The sequence below is a fragment of the Pelodiscus sinensis genome, chromosome 7 (assembly GCF_049634645.1).
Source record: "Pelodiscus sinensis isolate JC-2024 chromosome 7, ASM4963464v1, whole genome shotgun sequence".
In the NCBI taxonomy this organism is placed as follows: Eukaryota; Metazoa; Chordata; order Testudines; family Trionychidae; genus Pelodiscus; species Pelodiscus sinensis.
Genome location: NC_134717.1, coordinates 32,767,772 through 32,786,208, shown reverse-complemented (window position 1 = coordinate 32,786,208; position 18,437 = coordinate 32,767,772). Strand labels below are relative to the sequence as shown.

The 18,437-nt window shown below is 39.4% G+C and overlaps 1 protein-coding gene and 1 long non-coding RNA gene across 29 annotated transcripts in view; one reads left to right on the top strand and one right to left on the bottom strand.

Moving 5' to 3' along the window:
- Positions 1–14,709, top strand: part of BAZ2B (bromodomain adjacent to zinc finger domain 2B) — a 337,721-nt gene extending 323,012 nt beyond the window's left edge. For all 27 annotated transcript variants that reach the window (XM_075933462.1, XM_075933451.1, XM_075933455.1 and 24 more), the window contains one exon: positions 13,234–14,709. In XM_075933462.1, the coding sequence (XP_075789577.1) occupies positions 13,234–13,387 (154 nt within the window). In that variant the 3' untranslated portion in view covers positions 13,388–14,709. The remainder of the gene's footprint in view (positions 1–13,233) is intronic.
- On the bottom strand, positions 581–17,451 carry LOC142830176 (uncharacterized). 2 transcript variants are annotated; one of them, XR_012905175.1, is made up of 4 exons: positions 17,437–17,451; positions 10,528–10,881; positions 8,963–9,166; positions 581–2,168 (listed from the first exon to the last, which is right to left on the bottom strand). It is a non-coding gene; the product is annotated as an uncharacterized LOC142830176 (long non-coding RNA). The 2 variants fall into 2 exon arrangements; XR_012905174.1 differs by lacking the exon at positions 17,437–17,451 and having other exon boundaries at positions 10,528–11,470.
- Between the last annotated feature and the right edge of the window lie 986 nt (positions 17,452–18,437).

Here is an 18,437-nt window from a genome sequence, read left to right as displayed (position 1 = left end):
AACACACACCCTCCCCCTAGAAATAGCAATTCTTTATTTCGGTAATAGTTTTTAAGTGTGTTTGAAATATCTTTTAATTTCAACACAGGAATGTGATGTTTAAGAGTAGGTTAGGTAACGTCTATCAGGGTTGGTCTAGACAGTATTTGGTCCTGCCATGAGGGCAGGGGACTGGACTCAATGATCTCTGGAGGTTCCTTCCAGTCCTAGTATTCTATGATTCTATGTTTAAGTTGACAGCTCTTTAAGTATTACTACACATTGGTTATAATTCCAAGGTGTACTGAATTAAATGATCAATTTAAACCACAATTTAATTAACTGAAAAATCATTGACTTAAATCAAGTTTCCCACTGATACTTCTTCACGTATTTCTTAAACAATGGTGCAAATCTGATCACTAAAACATATTAATTTACATCAGAGTATGGTATTTTATAACATCTAAAAATGTGTGTAATTGTTTTAGAGAATCTGATTTTTATTAATTTAGGAAATAGTACATAATACCCATTACCTATGTCAAACTGCAGCTGCAACAGCAGTACATTAGGACAAGAACTAAATCATACACACAAACACAATAGCACTTATATTTTATTAAAATTAATGTTACATACATGTTTCATATTTGCAATTGGAGCAGTCCCATTGTGTGCTATACTTTTTTTTAAATTTCAAATGTTTTTGTCAAATTAACTCTAACAGATAAGTCCTCAGAACACTAAAAGTATGGTGTCCTTAAAACTTTTACAGTTAGTTGTCATCTTCTCCACTCCCACTGTCATTTTGATTCATAAAAACTTCTACAACTAGTTGTCATCTTCCCTATTATCAGTGTCATTTTGATTCGCAGACTGAAACACAAATACCAGTTTCTGTGCTTTTTCAGCTCCTAGTCTGTTTTTTAGATATGTGTGAATAATGCCAAACTATGACAATATTCTGTCTGTGCCTGCAGAAGAAGAGGCTGCTGTGAAGCTATATTTAGATTCTAGCTTAGCAACTGAAGGAACTGTTTCCAGGTGCCTGGCTAATCATTCCCACCAGTCCAGGGGAGTGACTTTGTTCAAAACATTATCAGTAAACATTTACTGATTATCTGGTTTTGCTGTAACCCTGAAATGTATTATGACTAGTATAACTGAGAAGTGCTTTTGAGATGTCCATGCCATGGCAGCAGCAGCATCTTCAGAAGTTAGGCATCTGGGGTTAAGAATATTCACAAGAAAATGAGGTGGCGTTAGTGTCTAATCCATTTGCTTCTTTACTGCCTGTAGTTTAACTTTCTGGTGAGAGCTTTTGTCAATGTCTCTTGAAACACCATCCAAATTTCAACTGCATCAGCAATTTCTCTGAAGTTGTTTAAGGATATGGCTAATAGGTTTCAGTATACTGAGCATATCCTCTAAATTTTTCTTGAATCCAGTGTTAGATACGAGATACTTCCATCTATTTAAACAGTTTTCTTCACAACATTTATGAAAATAGGCCTCTTAATAAATTGTTTAAACAATCAACTGCACAATTCCATTAAACATTTTGAGGGAGAATTAGTTTAGATTCTCCTGCTCTCTTCAGTGAAGCTGAAGTAAAATGGTTGTTATGGAAGTATTTTGTGACTTCAACATCGTTTTCTTTTATTCCTGGAGAACGTATACGTTTTGGGCTAAAAGATGCGTTCAGTGGGCACTTCAGCCATATATTATTAAGGAGCATGATTTGATTTGTTCTTCTAAGTATCTTCTCATCTTTGTCATATTTGCAACATTGTCTGTGACAAAACTGTACACGTGACAGATGCATTTTTGCAGCTTTCACTGTAACTGGCAAACTTTCTCCAATGTCTGTTCTACTAGGTGGAGTGCGGCCCAGTAGTAAGGACGCAACCATGTCAATAGAAGTGTTTACTGTTAACAGTGCAGAAAGGAGAATTTGTGGCATAAATAAACCAAGCATTCTTTCCTTTTGTGGTGTTTTGTTGGTATTTGCTGATCCTTACTACAAACCCATCCATGGTGGTGGTTTTACTGGATGATTGAAATCTTCAGCTTGCTAGTGATATTTTGTCTGAAATCTGTTTAGCTGTAGCACTGCTGCTCAAAGTACCAATGGACAACTCTGAAGTTGTTGCAGATGGTCTATGTTTTTACATGTAAATGGGATCCTGAAACAAAATTAAAAAATGATTTTGAATAGTAGTTCTTCTCTGCTATTGATTTAATCATTTACATTATTTTCATCAGCACTGAAGATCCAATTCCAAGTTAACAAAAAGACTAAAACTGTGCTTAGAGTGCACTTAATGTTGGAGAAAGCCCCATTGAACTCACTGGCATTTACTTTTTTTCCCTCAAAAAAATGTATAGAATTAGGTTCCCTTGGAAAATCTGAGTTATGCTGCAGTAAAATAGGAAAAATAGACTTATGGCTTCACCATTGTGGTCTGTAGTCATGATGTTCCAAATAAAGAGCAAGTATTATGTAATATCAAATAGAATTTTTATCAACTACTTGATTAGTCAATAAGGGGAGGCAGCCTGGCTCACTTCTGGATCACACCAGGTCCAGGACCTACCTCCGCTGTGGCTCTGCATTTTAAATGTAAGAAGAGCCGGTCTGCCTGCCCACCTGGCTCTTAGTACATTTAAACTGCAGAGCCATAGTGGGGGGTAGGGTCCTGGACCCAGCGAGAACCAAGACTGATCTGGGCTGCCTGCACAGCTGGAGCAGCCTCTGTCCGCACCAAGTCTGGCTCTACTGTGGGCAGAGGCTGCTGTGTGGCAGCAGCTCTGTCTGGCCAGCCAGGGCCATCACAGACAAGGGCTGCTGCTAGGCCAGCATCTTCCCGCGGTGGACACAGGCTCGTCGCAGACAGAGGCTACTTTGTGGCAGCTCCCTGCTCCCTCCATGCTGCTGCCTTTGATGGAGGCAGCAGTGTGGGCAGGGGAGAAACAGTAACGTAGAGATGGTGCTGTGGGGAGCCAGTTTTAAGCCGGCTCCTCCCAGTAGTGGCTCCTGCTTCCCCGCCAGCAAGAGGTGGGGGAGAAGTGAGTAGTTGACTAGATTAACTGATAAGCCCAGGCTTATCAGTTAGTTGACTACATGCTTACACCACTCATATAAAATAAAAAAAATGACACTCATTGGCAACTTGCAACTCAAAATTTCTTTTACTTCCGCTTTCTGAATTGTATACTTGGATTATATATTCTAAACTTAATTAATTAAATAAGCCATAAACTAAACTTCTTTTTTCTATCAACAACCAGCATTAGGGATGGTAGATAGCAATTAATTGAATAATTGCGTAACCACATCAAATTTTAGCAGTTACACCATTACTAAATAGTCTCTGGAGAAGGGACGGCAACTAGTGTGCTCCCAGCCTCACTCCCGGCGAGTCCCCTGCCACTCCACGCTGCTGCCTCTTTAAAAACTGCCTCTCCACACAGACCAGCTTCTGCCTGCCACCTCGCACTGCTGCCTCTGATACAGAGGTAGAAGCATGGGGTGCCACCAGCCCCTGTTTGCGCAGGTTCTCAGCTTCCCATGGATAGGAGCTATGCTGGCATCCCACCGAGCAGCCTCTGACCACAGCAAGTCTGGGCCTGCAGTGGACAGAGGCTGCTTTGCAGAAGCCTCCCTTAACCACCCCTCCCGACACTGCTCCCTCTATAAGTGCAGGAGGGATGACAGGTGGCTCCAGAGAGCTAGTGCTCAGGGGGAGTGGGTTTTTAAGGAGGGGGGAGGCGGTGCCCCAGAGCCGGCTTCAGTTCCCAGCTGCCCCTCTCCGCGCTGCTGCCGCCGATAGAGAAGCAGCACTGTGGGGGTGGGGGGTTAACTGCATCAGCATGCATGAACTGATATTCATTGGGAGCTGGCTTGAAAGCCGGCTTCACACGGGGAGCAGGCAGCTGTGCGGAGCTGGTGCTTGTGGGGAGTCTTTAAGCCAGCTCCCCATGGGCACCAGCTGCCACCTCTTTCTCTCTTCCCTCCCCCCCCACCTCTGATATAGCAAGGGTGGGCAGAGTGCGTGTAGTCAATAAGATTAACCAATAAGCCTAGGCTTATCAATTAATTGTGTAGTCGACTACATGTTGACATCCCTATCCAGCATAGCAAACAGCTTGTCAAATAACACTTATACTAAAAGGCATAGAGAGAGAATCTTAAAGAATGATGCACTACAAAGTGAATTATTTAATTTACTAACCAGTTGATTCATTCAACCATATCCACATCATTTTCTCCAAATAAAAAGTTTTCCTTATGATATTTCATTCTTGCAACTAGTCCTTGCATCGTTCTTGCACTGCTTATACTTGACATATTTTCCTTTTTTACCTAGGGAACAAATTTCTTCAAAATACTCCCAGATAGAGTCTCTCTTATGCCCAGAAGCCAGGACACTTTTTGGTGACAAAAGTGTGGAGGAATATAGGAAGCTGTGTGTGGGCTGAATAATGTCGTCTTCTCTTTTTCTTTCTGGTCCACTCCATTTCTATGCTGCCTCCATCCTTTTCTATATGTTGTTGCTCTGTCTTTAAGACAATATCTTAACTAACTCTGCCGTGCTTGGCCAAAGTTCACCACCCACATAAGCACAGTACAAAAACAAGCCTATCCAGCTTGTGTCTGTTTTTGTACACATTACTTTTTGAGTCTGATGAGAAACAGAAATAGAAAGCCCAGAACATTCAAGAAACAAGAGGTGGTTGTAGGCTAGACAGACTAGAGGCATTAATTCATTTTTACGAGACTGTGTTGTGTAGCATTTTTGTGATGAGATTTAGTATTGAAGTGGTGATTTAAAAAAAATCAAAAATCCAATTTTAATAATTATAAAAGTATTAATTTAAAAATAATTAAATTATTTATTTTAAAAATAATTTAAATGTATCCACCGATTCATTCCAAAGCTATATGCTATAGAGAAGCATGATACATTTCAACAAATGGTGGTTAACTGTTTGACAGTCCTAAAAGTAAGACTGCGTCTTTTGTTAAAGAAATGTAAAATAAATAATGGGAACAATTATTTACCCCTTCCATTCACATGGAAATATGCCAGTTGTCATTTCTTTCCAGTTTGCATTGCTGCATTCTTAAGAACCAACATTGGAGCGATTTTCAGACAAAGAAGAAAAGGCCTCTCTAGGCTATTCAGGGTTTTCTAGGGCAATGCAAGGCACTCTCTCACATTTATCTAAATCAGATCCTATGCCAGATCTTTCATGCACTCTCTCTTATTAAAATATAAAAGTCTTGCTTTTCAATCTTTTCCTCTGAATTGGTAATGACTACTATAGGTAATACTTTATTACTATTATAGGTCTGGAATGCTGTAGAGCAGTAAGTGGCCTGCGGGCCAGATGCAGTTTGCTCAACTTAACCCCTGTTGGGCCACCAGCACTTTATTTACCTATGCGTGCACAGATATAGCCATTCACATCTCCTGTTGGCCACTGTTCACGAACAGGTGAACTTCATCTGGCCCATGAACAGGTAAACTGTATCTGGCTGCTTATTGCTCACCCCTCCTTTACACCATGCCAAGATTGGCAATACAGAGAGTAGCAAAACAACAGAACATTTGATTCTGTCTGTTAATGCTACTACATTTACCATCTGATAAATGATGATGGAAATATAGTCTGAAATTCCCAAAGATGTCATGAAGTCATCACTGCATCCACTGCAACCAACACAAATTCAGAAGTAAACTGTTTTACTTCTACTATAGGTATTTGTGAAGTTCAATAAAGGATTAAGAAAATACAGTTATGCACAAGTGATCACGTGATCAGAAGACACACTGATTTACAGACTTAGGCTTTTAAATTGTTGTTATAATTACCAAATTAAACAAATAATAATTAATTATAATCAAACACATTTTCATTTACAAAATGCTAAAGTAATATTATATAGCTAATTTTCCATTGCCTTGCATCTTATGTAGTCATCTACACTAGAGCAATTTAATTGTACAATACAGCCAACATCTTGTGCCCATTTTACACTGGTGAAAATATCAGAGTACAAGGCAGTGATGAACACTAGCCCCTAAGGCCTGGTCTGCACACTAAATTAGCTAAAGGTGTCAATTTAAACTGATTCAGGCCCGGTCTACACTTAAAAATTATCGACTTAGCCACGTTGCTCAGAATGTGAAAATGTTTACACCCCCAAATGATGTAGTTAGACCCCAAATGATGAGGTAGGCTAACCTGCAGTATTGATTTAGCTAAGTTGATGGAGAAATTCTTTCATAAGCCAAATTATCATCTCTCAGATGAATTTACTACATTGATGGAAAACTCTTCCATTCATGTAGAAAGCATCAGCACTATGGTGCTACAATGGCACAGCTGCAGTGCCATAGCTGTGTCATTCTAGCAGCTGTAGTGTAGACGTGCCCATAGTTAAACTACTGCAGCTTTTATGTGCTGGTTTAAACCCTGGTTGATATTGGTTTAGTTTTAACCAATGTGAGTGTCCACACAGGGTGTGCATTAATTTAACTAAAATCATTTTCAAAGTTATTTAAGTTAAATTGGCGCAACTTCTGTGTGTAGACAACCCATAAGTCTTCAATTTAAACCCACAGAAGTAAGGGAATCCTTACATCCTTCTCGCATCTAAGACTTGAAGCACAGATGATGCCTGACTCTGGACTCCTTACTTAGAGAAAACTCCTGTTAAAACTAATGGAAGATTTACTTGAATGAGGACTACGTACTTGGCCCATGACCGAAGACCATACATTGTATTTGTGCAACATTTTTCTGTACAAAGTGACAAGTCACGTTATTGATTCAGGTTAATTTTTGCCCGATTCCTTGTTTTTTTTTTAAATTGGTTTAATATTGCAAACAGTGCTTTGAAGTACATGAGGTGATGCTAAGAAAGTTCAGCAGGGTTGACCTCAGCATCTCATATATCCAAACCAGAATCAAAAATCATCTCTGAGCTGCTGATTGGAGAACTTCAATAGCAATACCCCAACTGGGTATTTCTAGTTCACTGGCCTTCAAAAAGTGTCTGTCTTGCAAGGAGGCAATCTCTGTTGCCGACAAGCATTCCCAGTGCATTCATTGACTTGGGGAAAACCACATCCAGCAGACTGTGGTCTCTGCCAGCAACTCAGGCCACTTTCATGTAAGGACAAAAAGCTTTGACAGATAGAGTTGCCAGATTGTTTCCCAAAAAATACTGAACACACATGCTAAAAATTTGTCGAGGGGGAATCCACCCCCCGGGGTGTCTGCTTCTCATACCAGAACCTGTACGCCAAACCTCTGCCTAGCATGGGGCTCATCTGCGCTGCCATACTATGCTCTTTCCACCCTAGTGAAGTTTCAGACAGAGAGCCAGAAGAGATGGCCTCTCAGGCTCCATATGGTGCCCAATATCAGCAGGATTCCAGAACAGGGATGGGGAACATTTTTGTGGGTCGGGGTCATTGAAAAATCAGTTGGGGGCCACACAGTAGTGAAAAGCAAAATAAAATCCCATCCCTCACTGATGTGGCTCCCAACTGAGGAGAGACACATTCTCCATATTCTCCTCACCAGAGCCTTGGGGGGCCCAGGCTAATAGATTTTGTGTGTTCGACTTGCCCAGGTATGGTGGGGGAGGGGGCTGGAGCACTAGCTCAGGCTCTCCAATGCTGGGTGGAGCCCTGATAAGTGTTCTTTCTAACATTTTCTGTCATTGGGATGGCTGAATTTTCTTTTTGGTGGGTTGAAATTTCTTATGTGAAGCATCAATATTAAGAGAGAGTGTGTGTGTGTGGATGTGCACCACCAATACAAACCAAAAACACGCATATTATAATTTTTATATATATATTAAGCAGTCCATATGTGTAGAAGAAAATATATTCAAACAAGGGATATTAACAAGGAGCAATGCTTACAATATTTAATATAAAATCAAATAAAAAAGAAAATGAACACCACACTTGGAGTACATGTATCATCAACCTTTCTAGCAGATAAAGCTAGTACCTGCTACCTGTGACTCAAAAGAGCCAGAACACTACCACATAGCAAAGATCTGACCTTAATGCAATACAATTTACCATGTATTAATTAGTAACACACAGGATTTTAAAAAAATCATTAAGTTTGGAGTTTTAGATATCTGCAACACTCCAAAACATCTGTTAAAAGAATCATTTTCTTTCTTATCGTAAACCATTAATACCTATGTAAACTTTGTTTGAAATGTAATCAATGAAAACGTCTTCCTGGAAGATACACACCCTATGCAGCCTGCTTCCCCCACCCTCTAGCCAGCCAGACAAAGAGAGAACTGCAGCAAGTCAGATACCCCAAACAAACTGCCTCCTGCTTCCACCTCACTGCACAGATGCCAGCATCCACCCACCCCCTCTTTTCCCCACCTGCCCCATGCAGTCAGCCCCTTATCTCCCCTTTCCCAGGAGGCTTGAGAGTGCTGCCTCTCTCTCCTTGTGCAGACTGGACTCTCCAAACTCTCCTCCCTTCTCATTTCCCCTCAGCCAATTATTTATTTCCCTCCTTCCTCCCTTCCACCCAGCCACATCTTTCCTGCTTATCTCCCTTTTTACCTGTTCTATGAGCTGCTGAGTTTTGAGAGTGGAGCAGCTCTGTTTAGCTGCTTGCTTAGCGAGACGCTCCTCCCCCCACTGGTCAGCTGAGCTCCCTGCCTGTGCAGGAGCTTTAGCTGCTTGACTGCTCAGGCACACAGCTTCCAGGGAACTTAGGCCCTGAGTCTCAGGGGCTGGATCCAGGCAAGCTGGGGGCTGCATCTGGGCCCTGAGACTTAAGATTCCCTACTCCTGTTCTAGAGTATACTCTCAGATGGCCCAACCACCACCCATGGACACCACCTCTAGGCTTTATGCTACCGCTACCCTTGGGACTCTTGGGTATCCTATTGCCAGCATGCCTCTCAAGTTTCGAGCCTCACCCGAGAATCCCTGAGACACATCCGGTCGGCTGCAGCTTTGGCACCTCCAGACAACATCATGGAGGAACATGAAGGCAGTGCTGAGGAAGAAATGATGCCTTTGGATCTATCCTCTTCATCTCTGGGCAAAGTCTTCCCCCTCATCTCTAGCTTTTGACTTTCATCTCTTCCAGGATTTGGCAAAGGCAGTTGCAGACACTACCACTGGAAGAAATCAAGGACATTGACCATCATCATCTTGCAGTACTCTGTTTATCCTCTTCCTCTACGCTTCCTATTAATGAGGCCATCTTAGACCCTGCAAGCCAGTAAACAAAAAAATATTTCCCCAGCCAAGCAATACGAATTCTTCTCCCATCCTCCACCGAAATACATCATGGTGGACACCTTACAATTCTGAGGCTGTAAATGCCTGTGGCTACCAATGCCAGATGAAGTCCACTCCCTACAACAGTCATTCCAGCACAGGAACAGGGAGACTGATTTTTCAGCTGTTGTCCTTATGGGCACCTACTTTCTTATCTCTCAGAGAATTTCTTTTACTCGCTCTAGGACAAGAACATTACCAATACACAGCACTCCCTTTTGAACTATCATCAGCCCTAAGAGTATTTTCCAGGGTTTTCTCAGTAGTAGCCATGCACTTACAATCCCAAGGAATCATTATTTGCTCTTACCTGAATGATTGTCTCCTCAGAGCTTCATCTCTCCTAGAGACTCAGTGAGTCACCAAAGCTATAATATGTCTGCTTACAAAATTACAGATCAATGCCCACAACTCAACCCTCCTTCCAGTACTGTGTCTGGAATTCATAGGCACGCACCTTGACTCGCTACAGGCCAGAGGTCTTCTACTCAACACAGATTTCTCTCCTTGGTTACACTCATGGAGACTGTAAAAACAGCCCACAAGTATCAACCACTCCCACTCTTGGAGCATATGGCAAGAATCACAGCAGTACTACTACATGCCAGATTTCTCATGTGATGCCTTTAGACAGGGGTGAGCTCAGTTTACAGACTACACAAGGACAGATTAGAGAAACTCCCATCACTACCCTCCAGGATCAAACACTCCTTAGTGTGTTGGAAAGACCTACATAACATTTGCAGAGGGATTCCCTTTTTGCAAACTCACACATCAGTTCTTCCCACTACCAAAGCATTGCTTATAGGTTGGGGTGCACATCTAAATGATCTCACCACACAAGGCAAGTGGTCACCCACAAGGATCTCTCTTCACATCAGTCTTGAAGTCAGGGAGGTCAAGAATGCCTGCGCTCACTTTCTGCTGTTGATCAAAGGATCGAATACAAGGGTTCTAACAGACAGCATATCCTGTATATTAATAAATAGACCCGGGGAAGCCAGGTCATCCTCCCATTGTACAGAAGCAATGAGACTAAGGAAATGATGTATTTCCCACTGTCAGCAGTTTACCTCCTGGGCATAGAGCTCTCCAGAGTGGACAGCCTCAGTCACAAATTCCCACACAACCACTAGTGGGAGCTAGACTTAGTAGTACTTCACAATCTATTTGGTGGTGGAGCACAATGAGTACTCACTTGTTTTCCACTTCCCTGAACAAGAAATGTCCAAACCACTGCTTCAGAGCAGAGATAGGATAGCACACCTTAGGCAATGCTCTCTTCCTTCCCTGGGATGGGGGCCTTCTTTACGCCTTTCTTCCTTCTCCCTGCTATTGAAAGCCCTGCTGAAAATAAAAAGAGATGGTGCACAAGTCTTTCTGATCACTCCTTCTTAGATGAGACAGACCTGGTACTCTTACCTTGCAGTGCACCTGCTGATCTCTCTCCCAGTCTCTATGTCCCAGAACAGAGGATATAAATTTTATTCCAACTTGGGGGTTCTTCACCTCAAGGAATGGCTCCTTCTTCATTCAGACACCTAGAAAACTCCTGTTTGAAGAAGGTGCAAGAGGTATTATTAAATAGTAGAAAGCCCTTGACACAATGTACCTTCCTGCACAAGTGGTCCAGGTTTCAGATTTGGTGCATTTCCCAGTACATCCCCCTAACGTCCTCAACTATTCCATGTAGCTTAAACTATGCACTGGCCCTAGAGAAAAATGGGGCTATCTCTGGCTCCACCTAGCAACTATAACAGCTTTCCATCAATCAGTAGAGGTATACTGATCTACTAAAAGATTCTTCAGGGGTATAGTAAACCTCTTCCCACAACCTCAACTTCCTACTTCCACCTTGGACCTAAATTTGGTACTGAAAGGACTTGCTGTGCCTCTCTTTAAACCCACGACCACCTGTTCACTTATGTACCTGCCAGTGAAAACAGTCTTCCTGATAGTAATCACTTCTGCTAGGAGAATAGGAGAAAGAGCAGTTCTATGGCATGGCACATCCCTTGTACACAGTATTCTTATGGCCTGAGCATGAGCTTGTTCCAAATCTGAAATTAATTTCTAACATAACATTCCTGTTTCACATGAGCCAGTTAATTCATCTTCCAGTCTTCTACCCTAAGCTTCACCAAAACACCTGGGAGGTTATATTACACACATTAATTATATTATAATTATAATCAAATATATTAATTAATTATATTATATTATATATTATATTATCAGGAGAGACTTAATCTTCTGCCTGGACAGGATGAATGTTTTCAGGAAATCCCTCCAGCTTTTTTTGTCCATTGTAGAAAGATCCAGCAGCTTAGCAATATAATCCCAAAGACTTTCCAAGTTGGTTTTGAACTGTATCAGACACTGTTACCAAGTTAAGAGAATTATCCCTCCAGATATTCATACACTCCACATGATTGATTGCCTCATCCATTGCCCTTTTCAAGAAGGTCCCTATTCAGAGATCTGTAGAGCAGCAACATGGGTGCCCAACCATGCTTTCACAGAACATTGTGCCGTCACTAGCAACTCCACCACTGATGCCATCTTGAGCTCCACAGTGCTGTCATCTGTAACTGATCAAACTCCAAAATCCCAGCCCTTCAGAAGAGATGCCTACAGCAGAGCAGCCCTACGGACACAACTCAAAGAAGAAATTGTTACCCATCTTGTGCAAAAACGATGGTTCTATTAGATGTGTGTGCATATGGGTGCTCCACAACTTGCCCTCCTCCTATCTACTTCAGAGTTCTTGTCAATGATTCTGCAGTAGAGAAGGAACTGAAGGTGGGTTAGTCCATGTACTGACCAGGCTCATGGCATAGCAGGAGGAGACACAGCACATGAGCATGCCTAACAGACACTGTAACCAAAGTTATTTGATTAGCAGCATAGGGGACACACCCTCACCCTCACCCCTCCCTCTACAATGGAGTCATCCATGGGGGACACATCTTGAAGAACTACCATTATTGTACAAGGTAACTTCTTTCAGTTGTTTAGTCTAGCTAAGGATTTGGCACACTGAGATCAATAAATGTAAGACAAGACTTTCATATGATAATTTGTAATATTGCATTTACATTTTAGTTCAGTAACATCCAATTCATTTTACTGATGACATCCAAATGTATAGTTGGGACATTGTTTTTTTTTCTCTCTCTCAACCCTTTTACATGCTCACATCCACGCAGATATAAAGCAATGATGTCATAATCTCCAAGACAATTGATGGAAAGATCTCTTACATGGGGTATGTCTACACAGCAAAGAAAATCCCATGGCTAACCCATGTCAGCTGAATTCGAGTTGGTTGGTCTGTGTGGGGCTGTTTCATTATTGTATTAGCACTGGGTTCAGGCTGCAGTTGAGCCCTGGGAGCCTGAGCCAGCTGGCCAGCTGCTGGTTTTTATTTACTCACATGGACATACTCTCATGGGTCCATACACCCTACAGATTGTTCTCATAAGAAAAAGCATAGGGAATACTAGTCTACTTAAAACAGTCAATGATTCAACCAAATAAGGGAGGAGTAAAATAGGAATAGTTCCTTATTATTTTAACAAGAAAATGATTGAGAGAAGAGCATTGGTTGGAAATGGTCGCTGGTTCTAGTATAGACCTAGAATTCTCCCTTATAGACTATAATTTCTGCAAACAAACAAAAAGAAATCATCATCTTTACTCTAAAGACTATTTTCCCACAAATAGTTAATATTAAAACTAGAAATGTCAAAATTATAATTGAGATGTGAGGTATGTATGGAGTGTTTTATGGTCACCTGTATATTAATTTGCATTTTTACATTCACTTCTGATGTATGTAGGGTTTTTTTTCCCCTTGGATTATCAGTATTCCAGAAAACCTTTACCCTCTCTGTTCTTTCAGGTACCCTAATCTTGAAGCATTTTCTCTAGACATCAAGCTTGTTTTTGACAACTGTGAAACCTTTAATGAAGATGATTCTGACATAGGCAGAGCTGGCCACAATATGAGGAAATATTTTGAAAAGAAATGGACAGAGATTTTCAAAGGGAGCTGAATTTATCAGAACTCAGTTTTTTTCCTTAAACAAGGACAAATGAGACCAGCAATGTGAACTGTATTTACATAAAAGTGCAAGGCACGTGCATAACTAATGACTGTTTTTTTCCTAAAAGAGAAGTATCGCAGAAGAGTGATACTAATTCTAAAGGCTTCACTCCTACAGCACCATGGCCCTTGGTTATTGGTTTGTGTGTTTTATCAAACTAATTTAGGTAGAACAGGGAAGCACACCCAAAGAATTTCAAAGAAAGGGGTGTTATAGTGCAATAGCAATTTAAAAATATATCAAAACGCACTGAATATTCAAACACCAGAGCTCTACTTGGGGAAATGGTTCTTTTTTCCCTTTCAATAAATATCTATTTTTCATTTTTTTACTTTGTAGTTTATTTTTTAGTGAATGTATTTAATTTTATGAATTATTTATGATTAAACAGCATCCAGAATCTTCGTTTTCTGTGAAAAGGAAGAATTAGAAAAATTGCTTTAAATCTTGAAAATACAACAAGGAATGTTTTCAAATATAAAACAAAGCCAAGTAAAACTGTTTACACTGATGTGCTATGAAAGCACTGAAAGTTAAAACTTTACTGTAGAGTTACAAGTACATTTATATATATATATATATATATATATGTTGCTGCATCACTTGTGTAGTAAAATTGTATTTCAAGACAGTGAAGAAAATTTGAGACATATGTATATACTGTTCATTATTGTTTATATTATGTCTTTGTTTTAAATATGTATGATGTGTACATATTGTTTGCAGACATTATTGTTTATGCCTTAGAAGGATTGTAGCATTTTATTTTTAGTCTTAAGGTAACTATAACTATACTGCTTGTACAGTAATTATCCTCTACCAACACTGTGGAGTCTCCTTAATCTTGGTAGTGCCTGCCTTTAAAACAGGGTGTAGGGGATATTAGTTTTCCATTTTTCTATTTTGTTATATAATTTCAAGCCACCAGGGCCTCAGATTTAAGTATAATCATTTGTATCCATGTGAAATAAAATTGTGACAATTTCTTACGCACACAGTATTTTTTCATAGAAACATGTCCCTCCATTTGCCTTGCCACAGAAATAACGAATGACATTTGTAACCACTGTGTTTTATCTACTGTGTGTTGTGGTGGCCCATTGGAGGCAGATAGATCAGATTTTTTTTTGTACGTATGTAAGAGTACTTGAAGCTTTATTTAAAACGAAAACGTTGTGGAAAAGGTAGCATTCTTTTTTCATTTTTTTTATAGGAGTGTTATTTTTCACTAGTATGTGTGGCACGGATACAATAAAAGACTGTTTTGCAAACCAGTTTTTCTTGGTTATTTAGTACTCAAGATAGATGTACAAAAGAAATATTGAAAAATGGAGATAAAAATCTTACCCACCTATCTCTTTGAGGTATTAAGATAGATTTATGTTTGTACATTTACATATAAAACATTTTAACATGCGTTTAGATACAAATATAGATCTATATATCGAGAGAGCTATATCTGTATCTAAAATCATATATAGAACTACTGATAAAAACAGTATATGGAAACTAAGTATTCTTCTTATTATTAGATATGCTTTATTACCTAATTGGAAAGGCACATCTTTTTTGCTTAAAATTAGTTCTAATTCATAATTGTTCCATAAATCAGATGAAATATTTGTTTTCCAAATAGTCGGTAGAAAAAATAATTTTTGTTTGGATTATAGCACAGCTAACTATAACACAAAATAAAACTCGATTGGGGGAAGAGGGGAAATAGAAAACAAATATGACAAGACAATAGAGAAAAGCTAAGCTTTAATTTAAGTGTCTATAATCTGTTTCATTGATTTATCCATCTAGGTGAGATGCTTGATAAAGTGTACCTTATAATTTTATAGCAGTAAAAATGTTTTTGATATTTGTCATTGTCTTTGTCCTAATTTGCTTCATATGGTACAACACATATACTGAAAAAACTGGAGAGAGACTTCTAAGGTTAGTACTGTCTGCCAATAATTTTACCTTCCATAGAGATGATGTTGTTAGCAAGTCATACTGTCCTCATAATGTCTCTTAAATAGAGTTCCAACCCACTTATTTTACTGTGAAACAAGAAACAAACTAACTGGCCACTATAGTTTGAATAAACAGCAAACCGGAGCCAATGGGAACCGCAAGGCTCTGTGGCTGTTGAACTAATAAATAAACAAACTGTAGTGGCCAGTTAGCAGGTTTCTCAGGGTACATCTACACTGTGCAGCTATTTTGGGATACCAGAGCTGCCAATTTATCCTAAATTTAATTTGGAGGGATTTCTTTTTCCTGGAGCAGGTGGGAGGATTCCCAGTAGTAGCAATTCCCAAATGAGGACCAGAGGTATCCCAAAATAGTTACCCAGCATCTTAACAAGCCGCCCGTTATTTCAAAATATTTTTTGAAATAATGGGCATGCTATTTCAGCATCTCTGTAACCCTCCTTCCACGAGGGTTAAGGGATATCTCAAAATAGTGCATTATTTTGAAATTTGGCGCTGTGTAGATATGCCAAATTTCAAAATAAGCTCTTTCAAAATAGAATCTAAATAAGATATACAATTTGCGTAGCGCAAATTGTGTATGTTATTTTAAGTTTAGGGTGCTGTGTAGAGGCACCCTCAGAATGGATCTGCAGATCACTTTGAAAAACACTGGTCTAATCCCAGGCAGGCCAAAAACTTTTCAGTGCTTTTCCTGCCACTCCGTTCTTGTTATGAAAGAAGTAAAGTGAAATTTACAGGATTTCGTATATCTGAAGAGAACAGGACTCTTGTAAATGTCACTGTAAGGTCTGCATGGAACAGAGCAGGGTGTGACTAAGCATGAAGGGTAAGGTTAAGTGTGCTTTCCTGCTACCAAACCCACAAACTAGTTTTTATTTTTGCCTGCTAACTTTAAGAGTCTCCCTTGAAAAATACATTAATATTTATGGGAGTGATTTTCATGTGTACTTGCTTTTCCAAAGAACAGGAATGCAAAGGAAATCTGTGTGCCAATTTATCCTAAATTTAATTTGGGGGGATTTCTTTTTCCTGGAGCAGGTGGGAGGATTCCCAGTAGTAGCAATTCCCAAATGAGGACCAATTACTAATTGGCATTGGAGCATAGGATAATTGTTCCTTTTTCCAGCTGCTTATACAAGTATCACTTCTTTGCAAAGACCCCTTTCTAAGAAACAAGGACAATCAGACAGCCTAACTAAGCAAAATACAACACATTAAATATAGTTCAAAACGCATAAGAATTTTCCTACATCTTTGTGATTACTGTAGTAGCCACAGTTATTAGAGGAGGAGGTGTTTTGTGAATAGGAAAGAGACATCTGTGGGACAACCTACACATGAAGAAACAGTCAATCCTTTTCATAATGTGCAGAACTGTTTCTTTAATTCTCCAGCCGATATTTTTTTCATTTATAAAATGTTTTTGACAGAAAACAAAGCATTAATGGAGTTAGTAATCACATAATATATATTATAACTACAGATGGAAGATATTGCTTTCTGTCCATAAGACTACTGTCCCATTGTATCAGTATAGAGCTCACAATTATACCATTTTTATCAAATAACCCCTCTAGGTCCAATCAGAATAGTTCCAAAATAAATTCATAAAATAGACATTTATAAGTGTTCTGAAACCTGTATGAGAACACTCTTATTTATTACACAAACTTCTATTGATCACCTGGAGGTATCCCATTACATTATCCATCTTCACTGCAATAGCTGCTACTTTCAAGCCTCTGGGCAACTGCAAAGCAATACTGTTCATTTGAAATCAGTGAGCCACAAAAATGTTTGTTTCTGTCCTCTATATGAGAGATTTCTCAAAAAAAATCATGGGAAAGACATAATTCAGTCCTTATTTCTGTGACAGGTTTAAAGCCCGATATCTCAGGGCTAGAAATAGCTTTTCTACCATTGCAAATGGGAGATTCCCAATAGTGTCCAATCAAATGCAGCACACATTTCAAGTCCCAAAAAGTCCTTAGGTAGTGGTCTTAGAATACTTACATTTGTCTCTATTTTGGGTAACTTTCAGAGATTTGATATATGTTGTAGTGGATAAGCAGCATACCTAAAATGAGACCGAAGCAACATCCAAAATATATTTGAATAGGGAGCAATTTTAGTAAGTTAGCAAGATTTAGTTCTGCTTTATCGGTATCAAAAATCAGTACCATTTCTCTACTATAAGTTTTAACCACTTATCAATGTTTATGCATGATCAACCTTGTTAGTAAAGTATGCAGATAACTGTATATGCTCTGTGCAAAACACAGAGTTAATAAAAAAGCAAATAACATTAATAACATGACATAGAGAATGTGTAGGATGAATACGAGGGCATTGTACAGGAAACAGAAATAGAGTGCACTCCTTATGTGCAGTAATCTCTGTGGTGGAATATGCCAACAATACAATGTGATTGCTTGTAGGAGAGGAGCTAGAAAAATAATTCTGCAATTGAGCCGGGGAGGGAGAGAGGGGTACATTAGGTAGACCCAATAGGAACATATTAATTCCTATATTGAATCACACATGTAATCTGCTTCATGTGCTATCCTGTGATTGACAATGACTAGCACAAGCTTCACAGGAAAGTGCAGGCTAGTCCACTGTGGGCAGATATTAGCTAAGTTGCCTCCACATGAAATATAATTACCCTAAATAGAATTCATGCAATGTATGGTTGCTTTTTAAAACCTGTTTTTTCTTCCCATGGTGCTGTTTAGTGTTCTGAAAAGAGAGGTGGGGAATTGACTCAGCATGTCTGGATTGTGTTCTTGTTCTAATGTTATCATTTACTAGACAACCTTAGACAAGTTACTGAGACTTTGTTTAATTTCACTCTTCTGTGTAACACTTACCTATTTTCCAAAAGTGGGTGAAGCTTAAATATTTGTAAAGAAAAAAAAATGTAAAGCTTTAAATACCAGTGAAATACACTGAATAAGGGTAGAGTTTAATTCATGTTTATCAAACTCCATTTAGTGTATTCAAATGAATGCTAT